The sequence below is a fragment of the Lepus europaeus genome, chromosome 1 (assembly GCF_033115175.1).
Source record: "Lepus europaeus isolate LE1 chromosome 1, mLepTim1.pri, whole genome shotgun sequence".
NCBI lineage: Eukaryota > Metazoa > Chordata > Mammalia > Lagomorpha > Leporidae > Lepus > Lepus europaeus.
Genome location: NC_084827.1, coordinates 173,162,217 through 173,186,120, shown reverse-complemented (window position 1 = coordinate 173,186,120; position 23,904 = coordinate 173,162,217). Strand labels below are relative to the sequence as shown.

General features: G+C 38.1%; 1 protein-coding gene across 1 annotated transcript in view; it reads left to right on the top strand.

The window, feature by feature from the left end:
* Positions 1-23,904, top strand: part of SPHKAP (SPHK1 interactor, AKAP domain containing) — a 156,058-nt gene that overhangs the window by 19,663 nt on the left and 112,491 nt on the right. The window contains exon 3 of the mRNA XM_062197386.1: positions 21,833-21,940. Within this exon, the coding sequence (XP_062053370.1) occupies positions 21,833-21,940 (108 nt within the window). The remainder of the gene's footprint in view (positions 1-21,832; positions 21,941-23,904) is intronic.

Below are 23,904 nucleotides of genomic sequence, written 5' to 3'. Positions count from 1 at the left end.
GAATCTTGATGTCAATGGAAGGGGAAAGAGAGTGGGAGAGGGGAAGGTTGAGGGTGGGAGGGAAGTTATGGGAGGGGGAAGCCATTGTAATCCATAAGCTGTACATTGGAAATTTATATTCATTAAATAAAAGTTAAAAAAAAAAAAAAGGAACAGGCCCTTTTAAAACTTTGCCCGAGGGCAGGCAGGGAAGCAGGAGCAGTGAATCCCATTAGGGTGGGCATGGAGCTTGACCACAAAGATTGGGCCATGTGGCCACCTGGCTAAAACTGCACCAGTTTCCTAACAATTATGCTTTTTTTTCTAAATTTTTAAAATTTATTTGAAAGTCCAAATTCCAAAGAGAGGGTGAAACAGAGAGAGAAAGAGAAAATCTTGCATGCAATTGTTCACTCCCTAGATGGCCGTAAAGGCCAGGGCTGGACCAGGCTGAAGCGGGGAGCCAGGAGCTTCTTCCAGGTCATCTACATGGGGATCAGGGACCCAAGCACTTGGGCCATCTTCCACTGCCTTTCCCAGGCTATTAGCAGGGATGTGGATTGGAAGTGGAGCAGCCAGGACACAAACAGGAGCCTATATGGGATGCTGGTAGTGCAGGCGGCATCTTTATCTCCCATACCACAACGCTGGCCCCTCATTATGTTCTTAAATCTCTAATATGAAATGCATGAAATTTGTTCACCTCATTCAAATTAAAAAAAACTTCAAAAATACAAAAATGCCTTCCAAAGTCTGTATCTAAGAAAATTTCATGACTGTTCTCCTTTTGTTGTTTTCTTAGAGTCTCCTTGACTTATGTTATTAACAGAAGCCAAATTACATTTCTGAATATCATATACTAATCTTACTTTAAGACACCTAGCAAAAAAAGTTGCCATTTGAATAACACAATCACTTAGCTACTTCATTTTCCCAATCAATCCAACCAAAACCTAAAACTTAAAGAAAAATACCCAAGGTTGGCCACCTAATATGCTCATCACTATTTGAAGCTGATTCCAGAAGAGAACATGTTTCTTCTAATCCAAGCACAAAGGAAGTTACACTGGATTATTTCGTTTATTGCAAAAAATTAATTATAAAAATATTACAGATGTAAGTTAAGCCAAATTCTGATACCAAACATATTGCATTTGTAGGTAAACTATGTATAAGTATCTAATATGCAGTTTAGATATACATATTATATATAAATATATGATTACATACACATAATATGAGGGATCTTCAAAAATTCATGTAAATGTGTATTATATTTTAAAAATATGGGATTCAACCCTTTTTGTGCCAAAATAAACTTGTCTTTAGTTCCATTTTCCATGACTGTTTTGAAGCCCCCTCACATGTATCCATTTCTTGATTACTGCACCTGTTTCGCAGCCATGCTTATGCTATGGTTGTGTGACTTCCATGGATCTTCCAGTTTGCAACTATTAAAGAAAGTAACAGATATCTGCACTAGAAATTAGGCAGTCAGAAAAGTAGTAGTAAGCATCAGTATTTGCACACATTTTTCTGCACATGTTCTATGATGTTATTCTTCCATGTCATAAAACTCCTATGGAGGAGTCAGTGCTAGAAACTTTAGTCTTTAATGCAGAAAACTGAAGAAGTACCATTTAAAATGATTTTGAGTTATTTCTGAAAGAGATAAAAAATAGCTAAGGTCTCTAAGTCTTAGGCATATTCTATTAAATTCTGTAGCTACATATTATAAAAGCTTCACCAGATGTAAATTTCACAAAACCGAACGTTTTTCATTCTAATTTTTAAAATAATTAGATCCTAATTGATTAGAGCTTGTGTAGTATTTTTAAAATATGTTTTATTTTTCTTCATTTATTTGAAAAACAGACAAACCGAGATCTCCCCTTGATAGTTCAGTCTATAAATGCCTGCAAAGTCCAGAGCTAGGGCAGATTGAAGTCAGGAGCCAGGAATTCGATCTGGGTCTTCCATGTGGGTTCAGGGAGGCCACAACGTGAGTCATCACCTGCTACCTCCCAGGGTGCACATTAGAAGGAACTTGGAATCAGTAGCTGAGTCAGGCACTCCAGTGTGAGATCTGAGCATCCCAAGAAGGGTCTTAACTGATATACCAAACACCCTCCCTGTGCAGTATTTGAAAGGAATTAAACCAGATTCCCAGACCTTGACATCCAGTTCTATCAGAATAATTTCTATCAACAAGCATACAGCCCCAGAAAAATAATTTAATACAGATATTAGCAGACTGAGACATTTAATAAATATGCTGTTATCTCAGCAGAAGTTATTTCTCTGGAATAGAGACAGTCATATTCATTTCTTTCCAAACATTCATGTTCTGAAATTCCTGAGCTGACAGAGCTGTTTAGGCTGTCTATTAAAAAAAGTAAAACTGACACTCAGTCATCAATTCTAAATGACTTCATCAGTGTGTGTAAAGACATATAAATATATTTACATATAAGAATTTAAAATGTAAATGTATTCCCACTCATTCCACCATTATTTCTTGAACAATTATTAGTAGACTGAATCATACAAAATTGCATTTTTTACAGATCAAAAATGAAAAACTGTAGGAAGTTCCTTATGATTCAACATTAATACATTCAGAACTCTGTTATATTTGAAGGAAAAATATAAGGATAGATCAAAAATGGCCCCCAATTCTGAAGATTTCATAGCATGATTTGGTAAATAATAATTGTTTCCATTGTGAAAAGTCAGATAGTAATTCATAAGTTAACTAATTATGTAGCATAACTATATAATATCTCAAAATATAAATTAGGGGACAGCAAGTGTTATGAGTATTAAAAACCAAAAGACAATAGAGACCTTAGACCTGAAATCAACAGCAACAAGTTCAGCCAGGAAGTGGATCTTAATTCAGATTTGAATGGATGCTGAAAATATACAACCTAATTTATAAAGGGCTGCTACAAATTAATGAATTCAAAGCCTTTCTTAATTGGTAATATTTTTTTTAATATTCATACTACATTTTTCCCAAACTTAAACAGTGATTGCATTTAAGGGGCTATTTAGTAGTTGTGTGTGCAATGTGTCAGACACCACGCAGGCTGCAATTATTCATTTTCCTTTCAAAAGAGTAGCCCACTACCTTCATTTCTCTTTGTATCCAAAATAAGACCCTCAAGAAAATGACATTGATTATTGAATGGTTTCATGTGTTTTATTGTTTTATATTTAACATCCATATTACTGCAACCTAATTTCAATGATAATTGATCCATGTTTTATCACAGATAATGGGACTGGGGGAGAGGACATTTATTTTATAAATGCACACATAATGGATGTTCTGTAGGAAAGAGGTAAAAAGTATAGTTATGCCTTACAAGTAGCAAGGCTGTCCAGCTGAACCACCACTCTTCACAGTCAGTCTTCAATATGACTAACAGGGATCATTGAAACCTATTGGTAATTCCCCAGTTTCATTTCATGTAGTAGCTTCATCTTCTTCCCCAGCAAGTCTGCTTATCAGAACTGACATCCAGCTAAATTAACTGGTAGAAGAAATAAAACAAGAGTCTAGAAGATAATGTATTATTTGGATAATCAGCCTCCGAAAAACTGAAAGCCAACTGAATTTACATTTTTCATAATGACCTGTAAGAGTTTTTAGAATCCTGTGGGAATACAATTGCTTTAATTCCTTTTTGTTGTTAGAGAGACAGGGTCTGGAACCTATAGTTGTAAGAAAGGAAAAAGACATCAGCAGACTTATTTGAAGGAGAAATTCTTCAATACTTGAGCAATTGCTTTTCCAGAGAGCTGAGAGAACAAGACCACAGTAACAGTTTCCATTGAATGCCTTGGAAGATTGTTAATAGACCCATTTTTCTCCCAATGATGCTCAGGTGTACAAAATAAGCTATATGGCCACCCTAGCTGTGGTTTCAGAATTATCTCTTCTCTCCCTCTCCTCTTCCTTTTTAGGAAGTAGGAAAATTATCACACAAATCCACACCAATGTATTAGTGATTACATAGCTTACTGTAGTGGTGACAAACAAAATATGCTTGCCCCTTCTACTGATAACCTCTTCCTTAACTGATGTTGATAATTGAACCTATTGAATCTGAATTTGACCTAAGAATTCTACTTATTCCAGAATTCTAAGCAAGCATTATCAGTCTATCACAATTAAAGCATGAGATTACCTGTGCCATACTAATTTAATTGGCATAAGGACCTAGAGAAAGTTTTTATGTGATTCCCCAAAGTAATACATTGAAATGATGGAATTATAAAACACTGGAACAAAATAATTGGAGAGTTGATAGTTGGAAGAGGACTCTAGAAATTCTTCCCAGTATCCCTAGAATTGTAGCTGCCATAGGCATTTCTCTTTCCATTAAATGAGCTAAATGCCTCTAAATGTTATTCTTTGGTATTTGTTAAACATTAAGTGAAAGGTCTTAATAATAGCTTTATTATAAATCAAATATTGTTATCTCTAAAGAAGCAGTGGGATGTTATGTAACAACTCCAAACTTAGAATCTAAAGACCTGAATTATAGCCAAGGTTTCTCTTTTTGCTGTGTGATTTTAGGCCACTGGTGCCACCCTTTCTAACTCAGATCCTTTAGGGTTGATGTGTTGTTCACATAAGAAAAAGTTCAGGTAAGTCCTTGTCTCATAGTTCATGCTTAACAAATATCAGTTGACCTCAAATAAATGGTCTTTACTGAAGACAAAACTCACTTAAAGAATTTTAAAACTAATATGAACATAACATGTGATGTGTCCTCTTCAACATCTATTAGATTTCCTTCTACTTTGGAAGCTTTATATTCAATGTCATGTTTCCACGATAGCTGGACATTTTCAGTCCATGCTTTGCTTCACAGACTGAGGATTTACTATTTAAGGCACAGGAACCAAGTTCCTGAACAGGATTGATGTGAGGAAAGAATTGTTGGAGAAAAATCAACACCACAAATACCCTCTCTTTTTATGTCATGTTAATTAAATCCTCCCTAAACTTGGACTTATCAAAGGCGGCAGACTGAAAACTCTCCAGTTTCCCAGAGGCAGAGTTTGATCTTAATATGACATCTGATCAGCTCTTTGAAGTTTCAAGAGCATTCTTCACCATGCCTGACCCCCCTTTAAACTGAATTAATTTTGCTGTCAAGCATGCCACAGATCTATCTGAAGGATGACAGAATGGCTGTCCCTTGATGTTTCATCTTATTCTGTAAAATACACTTTCATGTAAGCCCATCTAAGTCCTCTTTGTGAGGACATGTAATTAACAAAGGCAATTCAATTAATGTGTGCAGTCATGGGCATACCAATTGGGAGGCTGTTTCAGAATCCAATCCATATCTCTAAAGACATTCTTTTCAGTCATAATTGTTTTGGACAGAAGTTGCAACAATATTTCTAAGAAACGAAGATGCACATTCACTGTGCTTAAAATCTAGCTATGGTGGGAGAGTTATGATAGAGTCTGCATTTGTTGAAGTCATTTCCTTCAAGGAAGGAAGGAAAGGCTTTAAAAATACAGAAATAAAATCAAAATCAGCATAATTGAACTGTAGTAATCTTCCTAAAGAAGGAACACACTAGAGTGTCCACCAGTAGTGTAAATCACTTTCGGCTCTATAAGCTCTTTCTTCTGATTATGTAGCCTGTTGGTGGTCTTCAAGTCTAGCTAAAGGAGAGGCTATATCAGAGGACGGCCTATCTTTTTTCAAAGTTCTAGGTGCCCTTTTGTTTTTTTAATCACCATTCTGCAAGAGCAATCAACAGCATTGAAGAAGCAGGGATATTTTAGAGAAAAGAAATTTTATTGTCTTACAAAAGGAATTAGGAGACCCAATATAGGAATTCTAAAGAGAATTCCTTACAGCAAAGAGATACTGGAATCTTTTCAGTTAATGCCAGGAAGGATATATGTGGGAGGGGTGGGAGGATAGAGCAAGGGAGGGGAAACCTGTATATGGACATTGGGGGAAGAGGAAAAAGAGCCCACGTGAGATGCATTTGGAAGCCAAGGTTAAGTCCAATTCTAGGACTGTGGGGGTTGAACTGAAGAGTAAGCTCTATTTTTGCCCAAGTTTTTCATGAGAGGGGTATCATTAAAACCACTGAGATGGGCTGTTAAAAGCTAATCCATGCCTTCCTTCACAGACTAATCTGTGGTAATCTCAAAGTGTCAATTTCACTTCTATAGATTACCTTTTATGTACTCTGTTAGTTACCACAGATCAGGGAAAACATATGGTATTTGTCCAATTGTGACTGACTTATTTTACTCAGTATCACGTTTTCCATTTGCATTCGTTTTGTTGCAAACAGCAGGATTTCATTTTTTTTTTACTTCTGTGTAATATTCCATGATGTACATACCCTATAATTTCTTTATCCAGTCTTCAGTTGATGGAAATTTGGATTGATTCCATATCTTAGCTATTGTAAATTGAGCTGCAATAAATTTGGGGGTACAGATAGTTAGGTTATACAATTATTTGTATTTTATATGTGAAGAAGCTAAAGCTCAAGTGAAATGGAAAAAAAAAAAAAAACATTGAGAACAGTGACACAGCTCAACAATTAAGCCTATAGGTCTAGATTCAGCCCAGTTGCATCTAAGCAGTCAGCCACAAAAATTCCCCCTGGGGGCAATTCCACTGACTGTCTCAGGGCACTTCTGTGTGCCCCAGCATCTAGGTACCTTCAGGGCTTCACAGAATGCAAATAATGAAGGCTTCTGGCAGGGACTCATTTCCTCTGCCTTCAGCAAAAACAGGTCAACAGGCTGAGTGTCTTCTCTTGCTTTTAAGACGGAGAGAGCCACACTGAAAAGAGGCAGGAGCTGTCTGTGCTACACAGAGACTTCATTCTTTGGAAATTGTTGATGCAATGACCCTATGTGGGAACGTGGTTTAAAGCTATCCATTTTGGCTTATCTCGCAGTTGGAATATGATTCAGCTTCTTATTCCGTAAGTCAGTGTGTTGGAGCACTTCTGTTCTGAACTCTGCCCCCCACCCCCTTGCTTCTAACCATCTTGCTATATTCCAATGTGCTAGCCTTATTCTGTTCCAAATGGCTCAGTTCCTTGAGCATTCTTTTTGCTAAGTGTAAAGAACTCCTGGAAGGATCTTGTAGTGTCTTATCTTTTTTTTTTCCCAAAAAGTAGGGCTTTCTACACCCAAAATAGCTTAGAGCAGTTTGCAGAATGGAGGGTGATGCTGCACTATTGGAACTTGGCAAGTGACTTTTTCTTCTAAATTATTGCTGTTGTTACAAATATCTCTATCCAGAAATTGAAGGAGTATTACATTTCACAAATATCTTTTCTGGAATCCAAAATTAACCTTTTTTAATCCTTGGATATTTTCAGAAAGACTAGCCAGCTCCCTAATACCGAGCCTTAGGCTATCTTCTCTCTCCTTTCAAAGCCTCATAATGGTGGACCATTAACCACTAGTCCTCATTGAGCCCATCTTTCCCTCGTTTGTGTGCCCACACTTACAGAGATCATCTCTGCTTTTTCAGAAGGAGACCTTTACTGAAAGACACATATCAGGGTTCATCCACTTGATGGTGGGGAGAATTCAAGAAGTAGGTGTACTCCTTAAACTATGTGTCCACCTGCATAAGTCGTAAAGGATAGTTATTGTTTCTTTAATATTTCTTTATTTATTTAAGAGCCAGAGTTACAGAGAGGCAGAGAGAGAGAGAGAGAGAGAGAGAGAGAGAGAGAGAGAGAGATTTTCCATCTGCTGATACACTCCCCAACTGGCCACAATGACTGCAGCTGCAACAATCTGAAGCTAGGAGCCATGAGGCTCCTCCAGGTCTCCCACATGGATGCAGGGGCCCAAGGACTTGGGCCATCTTCTACTGCTTTCCTAGGCCATAGCAGAGAGCTGGATCAGAAGTGGAGCAGCTGGGTCTCAAACTGGTGCCCATATGGGATGCCGGCACTGCAGGCAAGGGCGTTAACCCACTGTGCCACAGTGCTGGCCCCATCTGTGCTCCTCATACTTTACATGCCTACACAGAAGAATCTAAATCAACAGCAGGTTTTAATGTTCACCATTTATTTTCCTTCATATGTTTTTTTCTTATACTTTTCCTAACATTAAAATAACATTCACTTCACTGATCTTACAACAAATAAAGCATTGTACTGGCTGTAAATAGCAATAGCAATGAAATAGCAATTAATCAGGTGTCTTCTATTTTCATGTCTCACCTGACACTGTTAAAACAATTGCTGACTATTCATCAATTTTAATATATTTGCATTTCCTGAATACAAATGGTTTTGCAACTCTAACATTTAATATTTTATCAAACCTGTCAAGTTTACATGCAAAAAGCACTGAACAGCTTTCAAAACATTCATCAGTCAACTGATGACTGTGTGATACAGAAGTAGACATGTAGCTGGATACATGTCTTAAATACTTTTGAAATTTTAACCATTACATAAAATTGAACATTATGGAGTACTACGTGGTGTTTCAATACATGTACATTTTGTGTAATGTCCAATTGGATTAAGATAAATCTGTCTCCCCAGACATTTAACGTTTACTTATGGTAAAACAAATTCTAAATTCTTTCCTCTAGTGTTTTTTTAGAGCAATAGATGATACATTGTTACCCATTCATTCTACTGTGCAATAGAACACCAGGGTTTTTTACTCCGGTCTAACTCTGAGTATCTGCTAAATGACCACCTCCCTCTCCCTTGTTTCTCCCTGTCACCTGCATGCCCCAGCCTCTGGCAACTCCATTATACTCTTGACTTCCATGAGATCAACTTTTTAGATTACACATATAGGCAGCATCATGTGGTCCTTGTCTTCCTGTGCTGGATTTATTTCACTCAATGTAATGACCACTAGTACCATTCTCATTGTTATAAATGATATTTCATCCTTTTATAAATGATTGAACAGTATTCCATTGTGTGTAAGTTCCACATTTTCTTTATCCACTCATCAGTTGATGGACTCTTAAGGAAAAACATTAAAATTTATTTGGAATCAGGAACCACAAACAAAAGATCCTGAATAGCTAAGGAAATCTTGAGCAAAAAGAATGACACAGGAGGCACTATAATGCCTGACCTTAAAATACATTACAAAGCTACAGGTAATTAAAACAGTATGATATTGTCATAAAAAGGCACGTTGACCAATGGAACAGACCCTATAAATAAACCTACACATCCAGAGCCAACTGGTCTTTGACAAAGATGCTAAAAACATGCCTCTTTTCAATAAATGATACTTTTCAATAAATGAAACTTCTTAACCAATTCGAATCAGTCTGTGAGATCTTGATTATCATTGTGCCCTTATACAATTTTTATGACAACATTGAGTTATTGTCTAGCTTCCAGGATACAAATAATTGAAAATGAAAAGTAAGGAGACATTTGTGACTATACAGAACCAAGATGGTTCATTTTTTGACACATGATGATGCACTGTGGCACAGGCTAGCATACAAATTACATACACGGGAGACATTAACTTCATCTCATTATTTTCCAAGGCCTTCCTAGTCACCAATCACAAGGTCTTCAAAAGTCCGTGGGTATCAATAGAATCATACAAGACTGCTCTCTATCCCCCTGAGCAGAATTACAGCCCTACAGACCACGTCCTATGAGTAATGGCATTACTCATAGTTGGAAAGCTTCTCTACTGCTTGTCAAAGGCAGTTAATACATAAGAACTCAGGTAGCTATCCAGTAAAATTATCATTAAGAGGAAAATGTTACCTTACCATTTAATTAAACCTTCTGAGAAATGGAGACTAAACTGCTGAGTTTTCAATGCCACTTTTTTTTATTCTACACAATAAATTTTTTCCCAGTTCATGTCATTTTTTTCTTCTCCATAGTAACTGTGATGCAAAAAGGCAATTCATAGTCTACCTATGGAGTAATGGAAAGGTATTATATCCCACAGAGGAAATTCAAAGAGTAGAGCATTTTTTAAATGTTTGTTAAGGCATAGGTTAAACTAATGTAAAGCTAAGTGCACAAAATTACACAAAATCTTCTGATTTCTAGTTTGTGTGTGTGTGTGTTAGCCTTTTGAAATATTGTAAAACTTTAAGTCAGCAATTAAGCACTAAGGCAATGCCTCTACTTTCTAAAATTATAATAAATGCATTTTGTAGAATCTTTAGGTACTTCAAAACATTAGAGTTTACTGGCCCAGCTCAGCCATGGATTTCTTTTCATTGAAAGATAAAAGATTCTGTTCCCAGACTGGGAAAATCCTTTCCTATTACTTCACCCTCACTCATTCTGTACCAGCCAAAATGAGTTTATTGCTGCTCTGAAAATGCACCAAGGACACTCCTGCTTTGAACTTTTGTTCTTGCCAATGACCTCTGCCTGAAACAGGGCTCTTTCCTCAGGCAGGTGTGTGACTGGTGCCTCTGAAGTAGCATCCCTTCCTCCTTTACTCCTTTATCTGGGTTTTCTTCACAGCAGTCTTCATTATCTGACATACATATGTTGACTGATGATGTGTTTGGCTGTGATCTGATCTCCCCCAACAGAATGGTGATGACTGTGTCTGTTTTGCTGTTCTTCATGTCTGGATGTCCTAGTTCAGTATACAGTGCTTGGTAAAGCCAGCAGGTGTTCAACAAGTACTGGTGAAATATTTGAAAGAAGAATTGAAATTTTAGTGTGGATAGTATTATCTTTCTCTTGTAACGGCATTACAAAATTAGCATCACATATAGAATGTAATTCATGCTTTTGAATAAGATTTGAGATGATGTGGAATGCTGGCTAGATTTTTTTAATTTTAAAAGTAACTTTTAAAAGGAAAATATATATCTTTGAAAAGAGAGTTCCTACCCTTTTCCTCTCCCTCTCTCTCTTGCTCATCCCCGTCTCTGACTTTTAAATAAATAAGTACAGATTTTAAAAATTATAAATTGAAAAGCAAATATTGATAACAGTAAGTGCTGACAAGGACATGGGCACTTGGGTTCTCAGATCTTGCTGGCAGGAAAGGAAGATGGCAAGCTGCATGTCAGAAGACAGCTTGTCAGTTTCTTATACTCAGAAAGCTACCACATACGCTTACCCATGGAAAATAAAAGCACATATTCAGGCAAAACAAAAACAACTTTTTAGGAAAATATTTATAGCAGCTTTATTTGTACTTTCCCCAAACTGGAAGCAACTCAAAAGTCCTTCAATTAGTGAATGAGTTTTTTTTTTTAATCTACTTACATAAACACAATGGAATACCGCTCAGCAATAAGATAAAAAAAAAAAAAAGCTGCTGCCACACAACAATGTAGACAGATGAAAATCAAACTCATTATGAGAAGTGAAGGAAACAGATCACAAAAGGCTAGATACTAAGTGATCCAAATATGCAACATTCTAGAAGAGGCAAATTTTCAGGGTCTGGGCCTTGGGAGACATTCGATTAAAATGAGCAGCAGGGATTTTGTGAACAATAGAGCTTTCTATGTCTTGATTAGACTGGTGTTTGCACAATTACGTGTGTTGTTCGAACTCATAGAACTTTCCGCATAAACAAGGGTGAGTCCTGTGGGGACGCGGCTTCTTTGTTAAGAAAATGTTGGCAACAGAGAGCTGCAGTTATATTGAAGAACAATAGTAATAGCATCTGAGTCCTGGCTTCATTCTCATCAGCTCTTTGCTATCTTTACCATTCACTGTTCAAACCAAACTACTCACATGACAGTCTTGCGAAAGGCAAATAGAATTGAGTTTTCTAGAGAGAGCCTAGAGCAGCAACAGGGGCCTGGAGGCCTTCTCTGAAGCATGCTGACCACTCGTGATAGACTTCTCTGGTCCTCGTGTGTGTGTGTGTGTGTGTGTATTTTGAGCCATATCCAAACCATACCATTGGGTGAAGTGCAAAGTGCAGTGCCTTACACATTGACACTCAATAGCTGTTCATTAAATAGTTACTATGTAAGAGCTGGATTAGGACCTGTTCTAAAAGATAAGCCATAATTTGGCAATAAACTCATAAAACTTTGGCCTCACCAATAGTAAACATTGTTCTTCCTTGTTTTCTGGTGCCTTGCATAGTTTCTGATAGGACTAGAAAGTCTTCATTTGGTACATACTGGGTTAACTAATTAAAGCTAAATTCCTGGAAGATGCTTACACAGCATCAGTTATATTATTAATAATAGCTACTGTGTGTGAGCATATAAAATATTCAGATATTTTTATTCATTATTTCTAACATCTTTAAAATCCCTCATTGCGAGTTCAAGAACATCATCCTCATTTCATAGGTGAGAAAACTGAGCTTCAAGGAGATTAAGTGACTTGCCTTATCTACTCGGTTAATCAATGGAAAAATCAGAATTTGAAACCGGGTTTATTTCCAAGTTTGTGTTCTTGATTGTAATTGGTCTCAGGGAGCAAGTTAGATGTAAAGGGGAAGGAGGAAGGAGGACAGAGAGACCAAGAAGGAAAATACGATGCAAACAATGAGGGCATCAGTGTCTGTCCTGGCTCCTCTCGCTTTCTTGCCCAAGTGTCATCCCTTCTTAGTCCTTTCAGGCTGTTATAACAAAATACCTTAGACAAGGTAATTTGTAATCAACAGAAGCTTATTTCTCTTAGTTCTAGAGGCTAAGAATCCAGAGCAAATTAACAGGAGATTCAGTGTCTGATGAGAGCAGATTCCTCATAGATGGTACTATCTTGCTGTGTCCTCAGGGCAAGACTGCTCTCTCAAAGCTTTGTAATCAGGACACTAATCCCATTCATGAGGGTAGAGCCCTCCTGACCTAAATCACTCATGAAACACCCACCTCTTTTTTTTCCCCAGAAACATTTTATTTAAGGTATACGAACTTCATGACTTTCATAAATACATACCACCCCCACTCCTACCCTTCTTCCTCCTCCCTTTCCTATTCTCATTCTTATTTTCTACTAAGATCTATTTTCAATTAAGTTCAACTGAAATGCCCATCTCTTAATACCAACACTTTGGAGATTCCATTTTAACACTGGGAAAGACACAAACATCCCAACCCCATGCTTATTTCTTCAAGATATCTATGACAACTTGTAATTACATGTACATTTCAGTGCTTCTTTATTTACTATTAGACTTCCATGTCATTGAAAGTCAGAATTACAGAGAGAGAGGGACACACACACACACACACGAGAGAGAGAGAGAGAGAGAGAGAGAGAGAGAATCTTTCATCCACTGGTCCACTCCTCAGAGGACTGATAGCTGAGATTGGGCCAGGTTGAAGTCCATGTGGATGAGAGGGGCCCAAGAGTTGGGCTGTCTTCCACTGCTTTTCCATGCCATTAGCAGGGAGCTGGATTGGGAGTGGATCAGCTGGGACACATACCAGCACTCATGTTCATTTGGGATGTTGGCATCGTAGGTGGCAGCTTTACCTGCTATGCCACCATGCTGGTATCATATTTTTAGCTACATACTATGAACACCAATCTGTGTTATTCACCCTTGTACTATTTGGACTGGTCCTTACCTTGTATACAGTAAAATTTTTGCTAATATTAAGTGTATTAAACAAAAAAATTAGCTTTAGTGAACAGACAATAGACTATACATAAACAAAAAGATGTTCCAGATGACATAGAGGTTTAAGCAGGTGTAACTGATAGAACTGCTCTGCCATCAACTACAAACAGAGTCCGGGCATCTAGTTTCTTTTAGTAATAGAAACTGGGGAGAGAGGGAGATTTTGTTTAGACACAAAGAATTGAAGATGATAGTAGGAGATTCGAGAGTAATAACTAACAGAAAGTGAAAACCTGAGCTTCAGAGAAAGGTCAAAGCTGAAGATAGAAGTCAGTGAGTCATCCCTCCAGGCTGTAATCAACCCCTGAGAGTCCCTGAGCTCCCAGGGAAGTGATTGAAGGGAGCGCAAAGAGCAACCCACAGGAGAACAAACCATTGGGAATACTTACCATCAGGGCACTGGAGGAGGAAAACTTGTTAAAAAGAGAGACATGCATCCTTCCCACCTGCCCAGTGCCACCGGAAAGCTCGTATTTGTCTTTCAATATCCTGGCCAAATACAAAGTCCATTGTACCTCCTCCACCATGGAGAATGAGCCGCCCCATAACTGGTGACATCTGACTTGGGTTGTCATTGAACAAAACAGCTGCTTTCCTTTCGCAGCCCTCGAGTGCTTGTTTTCCTGTGCTCGAGTTTGATTTCCAAAAGGGCAGATGCCATTTTCATTAACTTTAATAACCCCAGTGTCTAACATCAAAAGAGCTCAATGAACATTTGTTGAGTGAATATTGACTCAGGAAGGAGAGTTGAGAAGCAGGAGGAGAAAAATGAGCATGGCACATCACAAATCATAAAGGAAGAGAAATTGCCAAACGTTGTGAAAAGGTCAAGAAAATGCTAAGGTGGCAAAAATATTGTCTAAACTGACTCTGATAGTGATAGCAATCAGGTATCAAAAGCTCAGCTGTTTGCAAACATCCTCTTATTTGATCCTTGAAACAATCTTCTGATGGCTCTAAGAGTTCTCATGCAATGGTTGCACAATCTAAGTTCCACAGAAGTTAAATGACTAACCCAAGCTCATTCAGTAAGTGATGGAATAGAATTTCAGTTCAGGCTCCAAAACTCTCCCACTAGCCATACTGTCTTCTCCAGTATTAATAACTTTTAAAAAATTTCAGGAATTTCTCAACAATGTTTAGGATCTTTTTGCAGGTAAGTTGAAGTCTATGCCACTGTATCCCCCATCTCATATCAATTACTAGATTCCTGTAACTTGATTTTCTTTATAAAAGGGAAAGAAACTGCATTAAGGTGCAAGAAGACCATCCTTCCCTATTTAGCACATTCACAACTTTTTAAAAAAAAATTATTTATTTATTTTATGTATTTGAATGTCAGGGAGACAGAGATAGAGAGAAAGCCAGAGACAGGGACAGAGAAAGAGGGAAAGAGAGAGAGAGAGAGGGAGAGAGAGAGTTATCTCCCATCTGCTGGTCCACTCTCAAAGACCTATAACAGCCAAGACTGGGCAAGACAGAAATTACAAACCTAGAATTCAATCCAAGTCTCCCACATGGGTAGCAGAAACCCCTTTGGGTCATTGCATCTTCTGCCTGGGGTGCACATTAGGTGGAAGCTGAAGTCATCAGGAACAGAGATGGGACTTGAATCCAGGCATTCTAATATGGGATGTGAGTATCCCAAGCAGTATCAACCACTGCACCAAACACCTGCCCTGACACTCGTAAAATGTTAGCAGAAAATGTGCCATTATTATCTTGAACTTGTGAACACACCACATATTCACTATTAGCTCTTAATCTGAAATAAGTAAGGCTGGAAATAAAAATGGCAGATAATTGAGTCATTGAGACCCTGGTAGTTTCCTCGTTTTCCCTCGAAAATGCCTCTCTCAACAGGGAGATTATATTCATAAATCATTCGATTCTCAAGCACATGCTCTTCCTGCAACCACTTCTCTGCTTCTAATGATTATCCAAACCATTAAACCAAGAGCTTTTTACAGGTTAGAACTGCTTAACATATGAGTAAAATGCTAAGTGGTTCTTGAAAGCCTGAATTTCTATTCTCTTTGCTTATTTGGCTCTGAATGTATTTGGGAAGGCAGAGGCCAAAAAGAGTGAAAGACAGACAGAAGAGGAGAAGCAAAGGATGTTTGGGGTCAAAAGGGCCTCCCTTCACTTGACTGAATTGTCTACAAAGGACAAACTGAGATTGGGCACAGCTTCAGGGACTTGGCCACATGGATAGTGGACAATGACTGGGGACTGGGACTCTGTCTAGGGTCCTGAGGGAGGGGTGGATTAATCCACAGACTGCGACTTGGTAGAACCCAAGATAAGAAATTGTAATTTCACCAACAAGCAATGGAGCACTGCTTCAGTGTGTAAGCCGAGGCTTGAGAGCCCAACTCAAATTCTAGTTCTGTACAAACCAGTAAACTATTGATCCTTCTAAGCCTGGGCTAAGGAAATAATCATTTTTAAAATTGCCAGTGTTTATTGGGCACTTACTACTTTCCAGGCATTGTATTAATTTATATATATATATATATATATATATATATATATATATATAGCTGCAAGTCTAGAGATTTAATTCATATAATGTATATTATGTATATTATGGCCTCAGCTCAGAGAGTCCTCGATAAATGTAGTATTATTTGGTTAGTAATTGCAGTACATATGTTTCAAATAATCCCAATGTCAATTAAATTTATACAAAGGATACTTTATTTTAATTATTGCTGTAATCAGTTGAAATATTATTTAATGATGATGGATGACATTAAAGTTTCAAAGTTACATAGTAAATCCAAAGCAGTTCTGTTCAAAATATTTCTTCTTAAGCGTCAAAAGATTAAGATTCTCTTTTGCTTGATATATTTTTAATTTTATTTATTACTTATTTTATTTGGAAGGTAGAGAAACATAGAGAACCATTCACTGATTCACTGCCAAGCTTCCTATGATGGCTGAGCTGAGCCAGGCTGGAGCCAGAAGCCAGGATCTCAATCCAGGTCTCCCATGTGGGTGGCAGGAACACAGGGCTTGAGTCATCACCTGCTGCCTCCCGGAGTATGCATGAGCAGGAATGTGCAACAGGAGCAGAGCCAGCACTGGGACACAAGCACCTTGCTATGGGCTGCATCATCCCAAGCAGCATCTTAATCCCTAGGACAAAGGTTTTGTTTTAAATTCCGCTTCCTTGTGCTGTTGCTTCTGTTTTCACTAACGGGAAAAGTGCCTTAGGAAACCTATTCAGAGCTCTAGGGATATGAAACAGCAAGGTCAGAAGTCTTTGTAGCATTTTCCAGTGACTGAGCAAGTCTATAAAGCATTTGACCTTTTTTAAATTTTAGTTTATATAAGGGAAACGAGTTTCATGTATTTCATATACACAGTTGTAAGAGCATAGTGATACTTCCCACCACACTTTCCCTCCTCTCACTGATATAGGTGGCAGGGACCCAATCAGCCGAGCCATCATCACTGCCCCCCTGTGTCTGTATGAGCTGGAGCTGGAATCAGAAACCAGATCAAGCCAGGAATCAAGCACAAGCATTGAGATGTGGGTGTAGTAACTGGCCAAATGCCAGTCCCAGAGCTTGATTTTTAAGGAATGTGCTTTGGAATGACTAATGACTAGTCAGAAGATGTATTAAACCTCTCTGGAAAGTATAATTGACCAGTATGTCCCATAGGTGTCTACATTTTAAACTCTAATGTTACTATGCAGTTATTGTTCTATTGATGGTGTCCCCAACTCTGAGCATCAAAGAAAGGCAAAGACTAGAAGCATGGTGACATCTGTTTAATAATGACTCAGATGTAAAATCGTGCTTTCCTTTGGGAACTCAGTATACTGAAAATAATTGCCAAGTGGATTAACTTAAGTATACATTTTTTTCTTCTCCGTAAAGAAATCACTTCAGAATTTCATTAATGAAAAACTAGTTAAAAATGAAAGTGCCAGGGCAGGCATTTGGCCTTTTAGTTAAGATACACTTTAGACACCTGGATCCCATGTCGGAGTGCCTAGGTTTAAATACGTGCTCTGCTCCTGACTCCAGCTTCCTACAGTGGCACCCTGGAAGGCGTATGGATCCAGTGGTTGTGTCTTTGCCACCCACAAGGAAGATCCAGATCGAGTTTCTGACTCTTGGCTTCAGGTCACCGAAGTCCAAGCTGCTGTGAGCATTCGGGAAGTGAACCAGCAAGTGGGAGCTCGTTCTCTCTCTCTCTCTCTCTCCTCCTCCTCCTTCTCCACCTCCTCTCTCCCTCCCTCTCAAATAAATAAAAATTTAAAAAATTAAGAAGTACATAAGAAAATTTATCTTTATTTACAAAAATTAGGAGCGCATGAATTTTCAGAAACAAACTCCACATCAGACCCATTTGTATGGTATGGAAAGCACCACTTATGAAGTGATTTAATTCACAAATCTTGGTGTCTTCAAGACAAAGTTCAAAGTCAGGCTTTGAGAAGACCAAATCCAAAATCAGGATTTGGAGGAAAAGCTAAAGTGTACCTGAACTTTCAGGTCTGCATCTTCAAAATAGTAACTTCTGTAAAGATCCTTATCTTTAAGTTAATTCCTACCTTACAACATTAAAATGAAGATTAAATGAAAAGGTGAAAAATAGGTGTATATATGAAGCTTTTAGCACCATTTCCAGTATGTTTTAATCTTGCAAAAATAGTAGCCACAGAGGGTTATACCAGAAATTTATACTAAAAGTATATCTTAGATCAGGGTATTTACTAAACAATTTTGCCCTCACAATCTAACATATTTTCTTTTAAAAAATGTTTATTTATTTATTTTGAATGTCAAAGAGAGAGAGTGAGACACACACACACAGAGGAGGGGAGAGAGAGAGAGAGAGAGAGAGAGAGAGAGAGAGAGAAAAGAGATCTTCCTCACTGGTTTGCTGTCGAGATAGCCGCAACAGCCAGCACTGGGCCAGATCACAGCATGGAGCCAGGAGCTTCTTCTGGGTCTCTCCTGTGGGTAGCAGGGACACAGGTACTTGGGCTGTCCTCTGCTGCTTTCCACAGACATTGAGCAGGGAGTTGGTTTAGAAGTGAAACAGCCAGAGCCTGAACAAGCACTTTTATGGGATGCCAGCATCAGAAGCTGTGGTGTTACCCACTAGCCACAATGCCAACCACTGAAATACTTTCAATCCAATAACATCAAAACAAGGCATAGAATTTTCTCTTTTTTAAATATGCATTTTATTTATTTAAAAGGCAGTGTGATACAGAGGGATAGACAGAGTTTCATTCTGCTGATTCATCCCCCATTCTCCCTCCAGGTCTCCCACCTGAGTGGCAAGTGCCTAAGGACTAAGGTCATCTTTCACTGCTTCCCCAGGCACTTTATGAGGGAGCTGAATCAGAAGTGGAGCAGCAGGGACCTCAATCAGTGATCATATACAGGATGCTGTCATCAAAGGCAGCAGCTTAACCCACGGTGCCTCAACATCAGCCCAGCATACAATTTCCTATTGTCCACTGAAGTTCTTTTCAAGCAGTCACAATAAAGATCATATTCCAGGATAACTTGCTATAGGGTTGGTGACTCACATCTGTTGGTTCACTGAATATGCATGAGTCCACCAGGTGATGGCATTATCCCCATTTACTTAGGGTAAAAACTGAGACAGCATTTAAATCAGTTGCCCAAGCTCATCCCACTACTAATGACCAAGTTAGGATTTCACTCCAAATTGCCAATGCCCATGCTCTTAAACTTTATTCTTTGCTGAAAATAAAGTGAATGGCAGTGTGGAACATGTATTGAGAAACTTTTTCCATTGTAAATAAAGCTTATCGATAATCAATGGTTCTCAATTATTTTGAACTCAAAATTCTTTGTTCTCTAAATAAATCTACTAGAGACCTCACAAACCTTCTGTTTCATGTGGGTAATGTTTGTTGATATTTTCCATATTATGAATTAAAGCTAAGCAATATTTTCATTTATTTAATTAAAAATAACCACAATTAAACATATACTTTATTTTAAGAGTAACTTTAGAGTCAGGCCTTTGGCACAGCATTTAAGAGAGCTCCTGGGGCTGGCGCTGTAGACTAGTGCATTTAGCAGCTGCCTCTGATGCCAGTATCCCATATGGGTGCCGACCAGTGTGCCACTTCCATTCCAGCCCCCTGCTAATGCACCCGGGAAAGCAGCAGAGAATGACCCAAGTGCTTGGGCCCCTGCATCCACATAGGAGACCCAGAAGATGCTCTGGGCTCCTGACTTCCACCTGGCACAACCCCAGCCATTGTGGCCATTTGGGGAATGAAACAGTGAATGGAAAATCAATCTCTCTCTCTCTCTCTCTCTCTCTCTCTCTCCCTCTCTCTCTCCTCTCTCTGTAACTTAAATAAATAAAAATAAACAAACAAAAATATTAAAAGAAAGATAGCTCTTAGGATGTCCTTCATCCCCTATCAAAGTGCCTGGGTCAAGTCCTAGCTCTGCTCGTGGTTCCAGCTCTGTGCTAATGCTCATTCTGGAGAGCAACAGGTGACTGCTCAAGGAGTTGTCGGCCCTCCATGTAGGAGGTACAGGTCGAATTTTGGCTTCTGGCTCTGGTCCTAGCCTAGACCAGGCTGTTGCCACTATTTAGGGAGTAAACCAGCAGATGGGAACTTTCACTCTCTCTCTCTCTCTCTGCATTTCAAAAATAATAAATTCATAAATAAATAGTTTTTAAAAACAATTTTATAAATAGGGATAAATGCATGTTAACATTTTATGAAAAATATTTCCAAAACAAACAAAAATCTTTTAGTGAACAGTGACTTCAGTTTTCCTGTTTGGGAATCTCCTTGGTGCCTCACTGAATAGAAACGGCTGAGCTCTCCTACCTGCTTCTGCATTGTTTGTTGAGCTATCGCAAGCCATGTAGCCTCTGTAAAATCCACTGCATACTCATGACACAACGAGAGTGGAAATGGCAAATGTTTTACTATTTTCAAAAAACTGCTTGACTACTGTGCCCTAGGAAAGAACACAACCCACAGTTTCAGTGTCATAGTTTAGGCACAATCTTTGAGAGAACTGAGAAGTTCCGCAGCCAACTTTGGTCAGCACTGATCACCCAGGTTCATCATTGAATCAGGTACCCATTCACAAAGTGTCTCTCTGCCCTCTTACGGGAAATAATTATCTCATTGTTAGGTAACCAGAAGCAGAGCGTGGTGAAGGTTTGAGTTTACGCATCAAAAGCAAAAAAAAAAAAAAAAGTCATAGAAAAAAATGTCAGAATTATGTGGTTAACTCCAATCAGAGACAAAAATTAATGGTTCTATCTCCACTAAATAAAAAAAGACATTCTTGGGTTGTACACATGAAATGTAATTGAATGTCATTCAGTTTCACTGATAAACTGATTAAATCTATATAGCACTTAACTAAAAGCAGTAGTCAAATATTAGACATAGCGACTACTGAGAGAGTATTGGACATTTTAAATAAGATGAAGACAGTTTTAAATGATTGCAGAGTGTTCCGACACATTACAAGTCAAATAATTTATGAGATTTGCGTCTTCAAAATATTCTGGCTCTGCTATGTGCTCTTCCTTCCTTGCTTTAAAATCCAGTCACCAAAACAAGGCATTTGTAAGACATGTTTGGGCCTGGGAATTCATGGATTAAACTTCCGTTTGCTTTACTGTACTCTTTCTACATGGAAAATGCTTACTTGAATGCAGTTTACCTGTTCCTAAGACTTGAAAACTTAATGCAGTATCCTCATGTTCTAGGATTGAGCCTTTTGTCACACCTATGTTAGCAGAATTGAGGAACTACGGAACAGTGTCACACCAAAAAGAAAAAGGCTACGTTTTTTAAAAATATAAAATATTAAAAGGGTCTGAAGGAGTGCTCACACTAAATGAAGTCTGAGTCCCGTTGCCAGTTGGACCAGACCCTCAAACAATCATTTGCCCATCTTGCAACAGTGAAGTGTCCAAGGTCAGGGTTTGATGAGAGAAGGGACATCAGTACAAAGATCCACATGTTCCTCTCGATTTCCGGTAGAATACTTGATACATTCAAGCAATGCTATTATACTGCAAGTTTTTTTTTTTCTTCTTTTTTTCTTTTTTCTAATAGTCAGATGATCTGAGGAAAGAAAAAAAAAAAAAAACACCTACAGGTTTTTAACAAAAGAGTTTTTTTTTTTTTTTTGGCTTGTTTTTGTTTTTGTTTTTAAAACAGAAAGCTTTACCAAGTAAGCACTGAGAAAGTTCTCTGGGTTCCCCCAGGTTCTTCGCAGCAATAGCTTGCTGGAGTCAACAGACTACTGGTTGCAGAATCAGAGGACACCCTGCCAAATTGGCTTTGTGGATGACAAGTCTGAAAACTGTGCTTCTGTAAGTATACAGAACTTTCGGAATATTGTGCCGCAAAACTGGGAAGTGAGCATATGTGTGTGTGTTTAAGACAGAAGTGTGTCATAATTAAATAAAGCCTGGAAAAGTAGCCTTTTGAAACTATGTAAGTGGTTTACCTGGAGTATGGATGAAATAACACTTGAGAATACTTCACAAAATTTGTGGAAAATGGAATTAAAATATAAGTTTATTGTGGTGACAAAAAAATTGAAATCCATGCATAGTTTTTTCATATTACATATTTTCCATGAACCTTTTTAAAGACTGATGGTTCTATTCCAATTTTGCTCATTTCAACCAAATTACTCTGATCAAGTCTCTGAAACATATATTTAAGTTTCCAAAAACAACAGAGAAAAACATTCAGAAATAGTTACATGATTTTAAAAGACCATTCCATAGTTCTCTTGGGTTCTTTTCATGAAAACTGCATAAAAATTTTTCATCATTCTTACAAGTCACTGTTTATAAAACTTTTCAACCTAAGAAAGAAACAGGCATGCATGTTAATATACTGGAGCTTAGCTTTCACATGCGGAACCTTCCTTTTCAAAGGAAGAGTTGTTATACTTAAACAATATAATTACTATAGCTTAGAATGTGAATCTATATTGCTAATGTGAAATATTCTCCTTCCTATGTGTTCTGCAAAGCTGTGTGTTTCCTTCTTATTGAACTCATAAAGCTCCCATGGGATCATTATTAGAGAAACTCAGGAAGAGTGTTTCCAAAGAGTAGGGAAACGTAATGTGATTCTCGTGACTAAATTAAGAGCATCAGCTCTGAGCTATTCCTAGAGGTAAGTTGCATGCCAGCATTTCTGTTAAAAGTGAGAAAAGGGGGAGGGATTCGGATAAGGGGAAACTGGAAATGGGATGGGAGGCTTTTTATACATAATGAACAGAACCAGAGAACCAGAACTGGCAGAGACAGAAGATACAAAAATTTCATATGGCAGAGTCTCATAGCATAAAATACACAGAGTCCATTCAACAGACAAGTGACTCTCTTTCTTTAGGCAAATATTTTTAGTAATTTTGAGCACTTGTCCAGAAAACAAGAGTTTGTAATTGAACAGTGATGTCTTCTCTATGAATTCAAATTTGACGAATTGGAAAATTCAAGCATTTGCTGGTGCAGATGTACAATTACACAGCTACACCTTGTGAAAGATAGAAGCAGAGAGCAAAATCTGTGGCCACGCTTAGGTTGAAGTTCTCAGCTAAACCGTCCCCGTATTAGAAAGTGTTCCACTTCAAGGATGCATGAAAGTTGGGGCGCTGGATTGCACGTCTACAGCTAGAAATACTAAGTTTGACAATCAAATCCAGGATTACACTGGATCTTTCCACATGTAAGAAAATAATTCTATTCCTCTCTAATCCCAAAAGACTCCCATTTGGATCTAAAATTATACGACTTCCCTCTGTAATTCTTCTAAACACAAACAAAAGACATACTGGATTACCCATTTCCCCAGTAGGTTGTAATACTTGAAACTGACACAGCATTAGCAATTGTGCATGACTCTGATCCTAAAAGGAATTTTAGGGTCTCTGTGGAAAACTAATACTAATGTCTCCATACAATCACGTGGACACTTAAAAACATTATCCGAGAGGCAGATGTTGGGACACACACACACACACACAGAATCTGAGGGCACTGTAGCCATACTCTTCCACGTTTTACCACCGTGTAGTCTGCTCATAACTCTGAAGACCCCACTCTAAGTGAATCGTTGCTCAGTTAATTGGTCATTTCCTCCTGACCAAAATTAGTAGGGAACTTATTCAAATCCAATTTAGACTCTTTTGGTACTCATTCACTGCACTCCAAGTAGTTAGATTTGCAGTTTCTTAGAACTAAGGTCTTCCATGTATCAATGTTTACTGAATTCAAGATGATCTCTACTTTGAAAATTTTTGAGGGATAATTTTAGG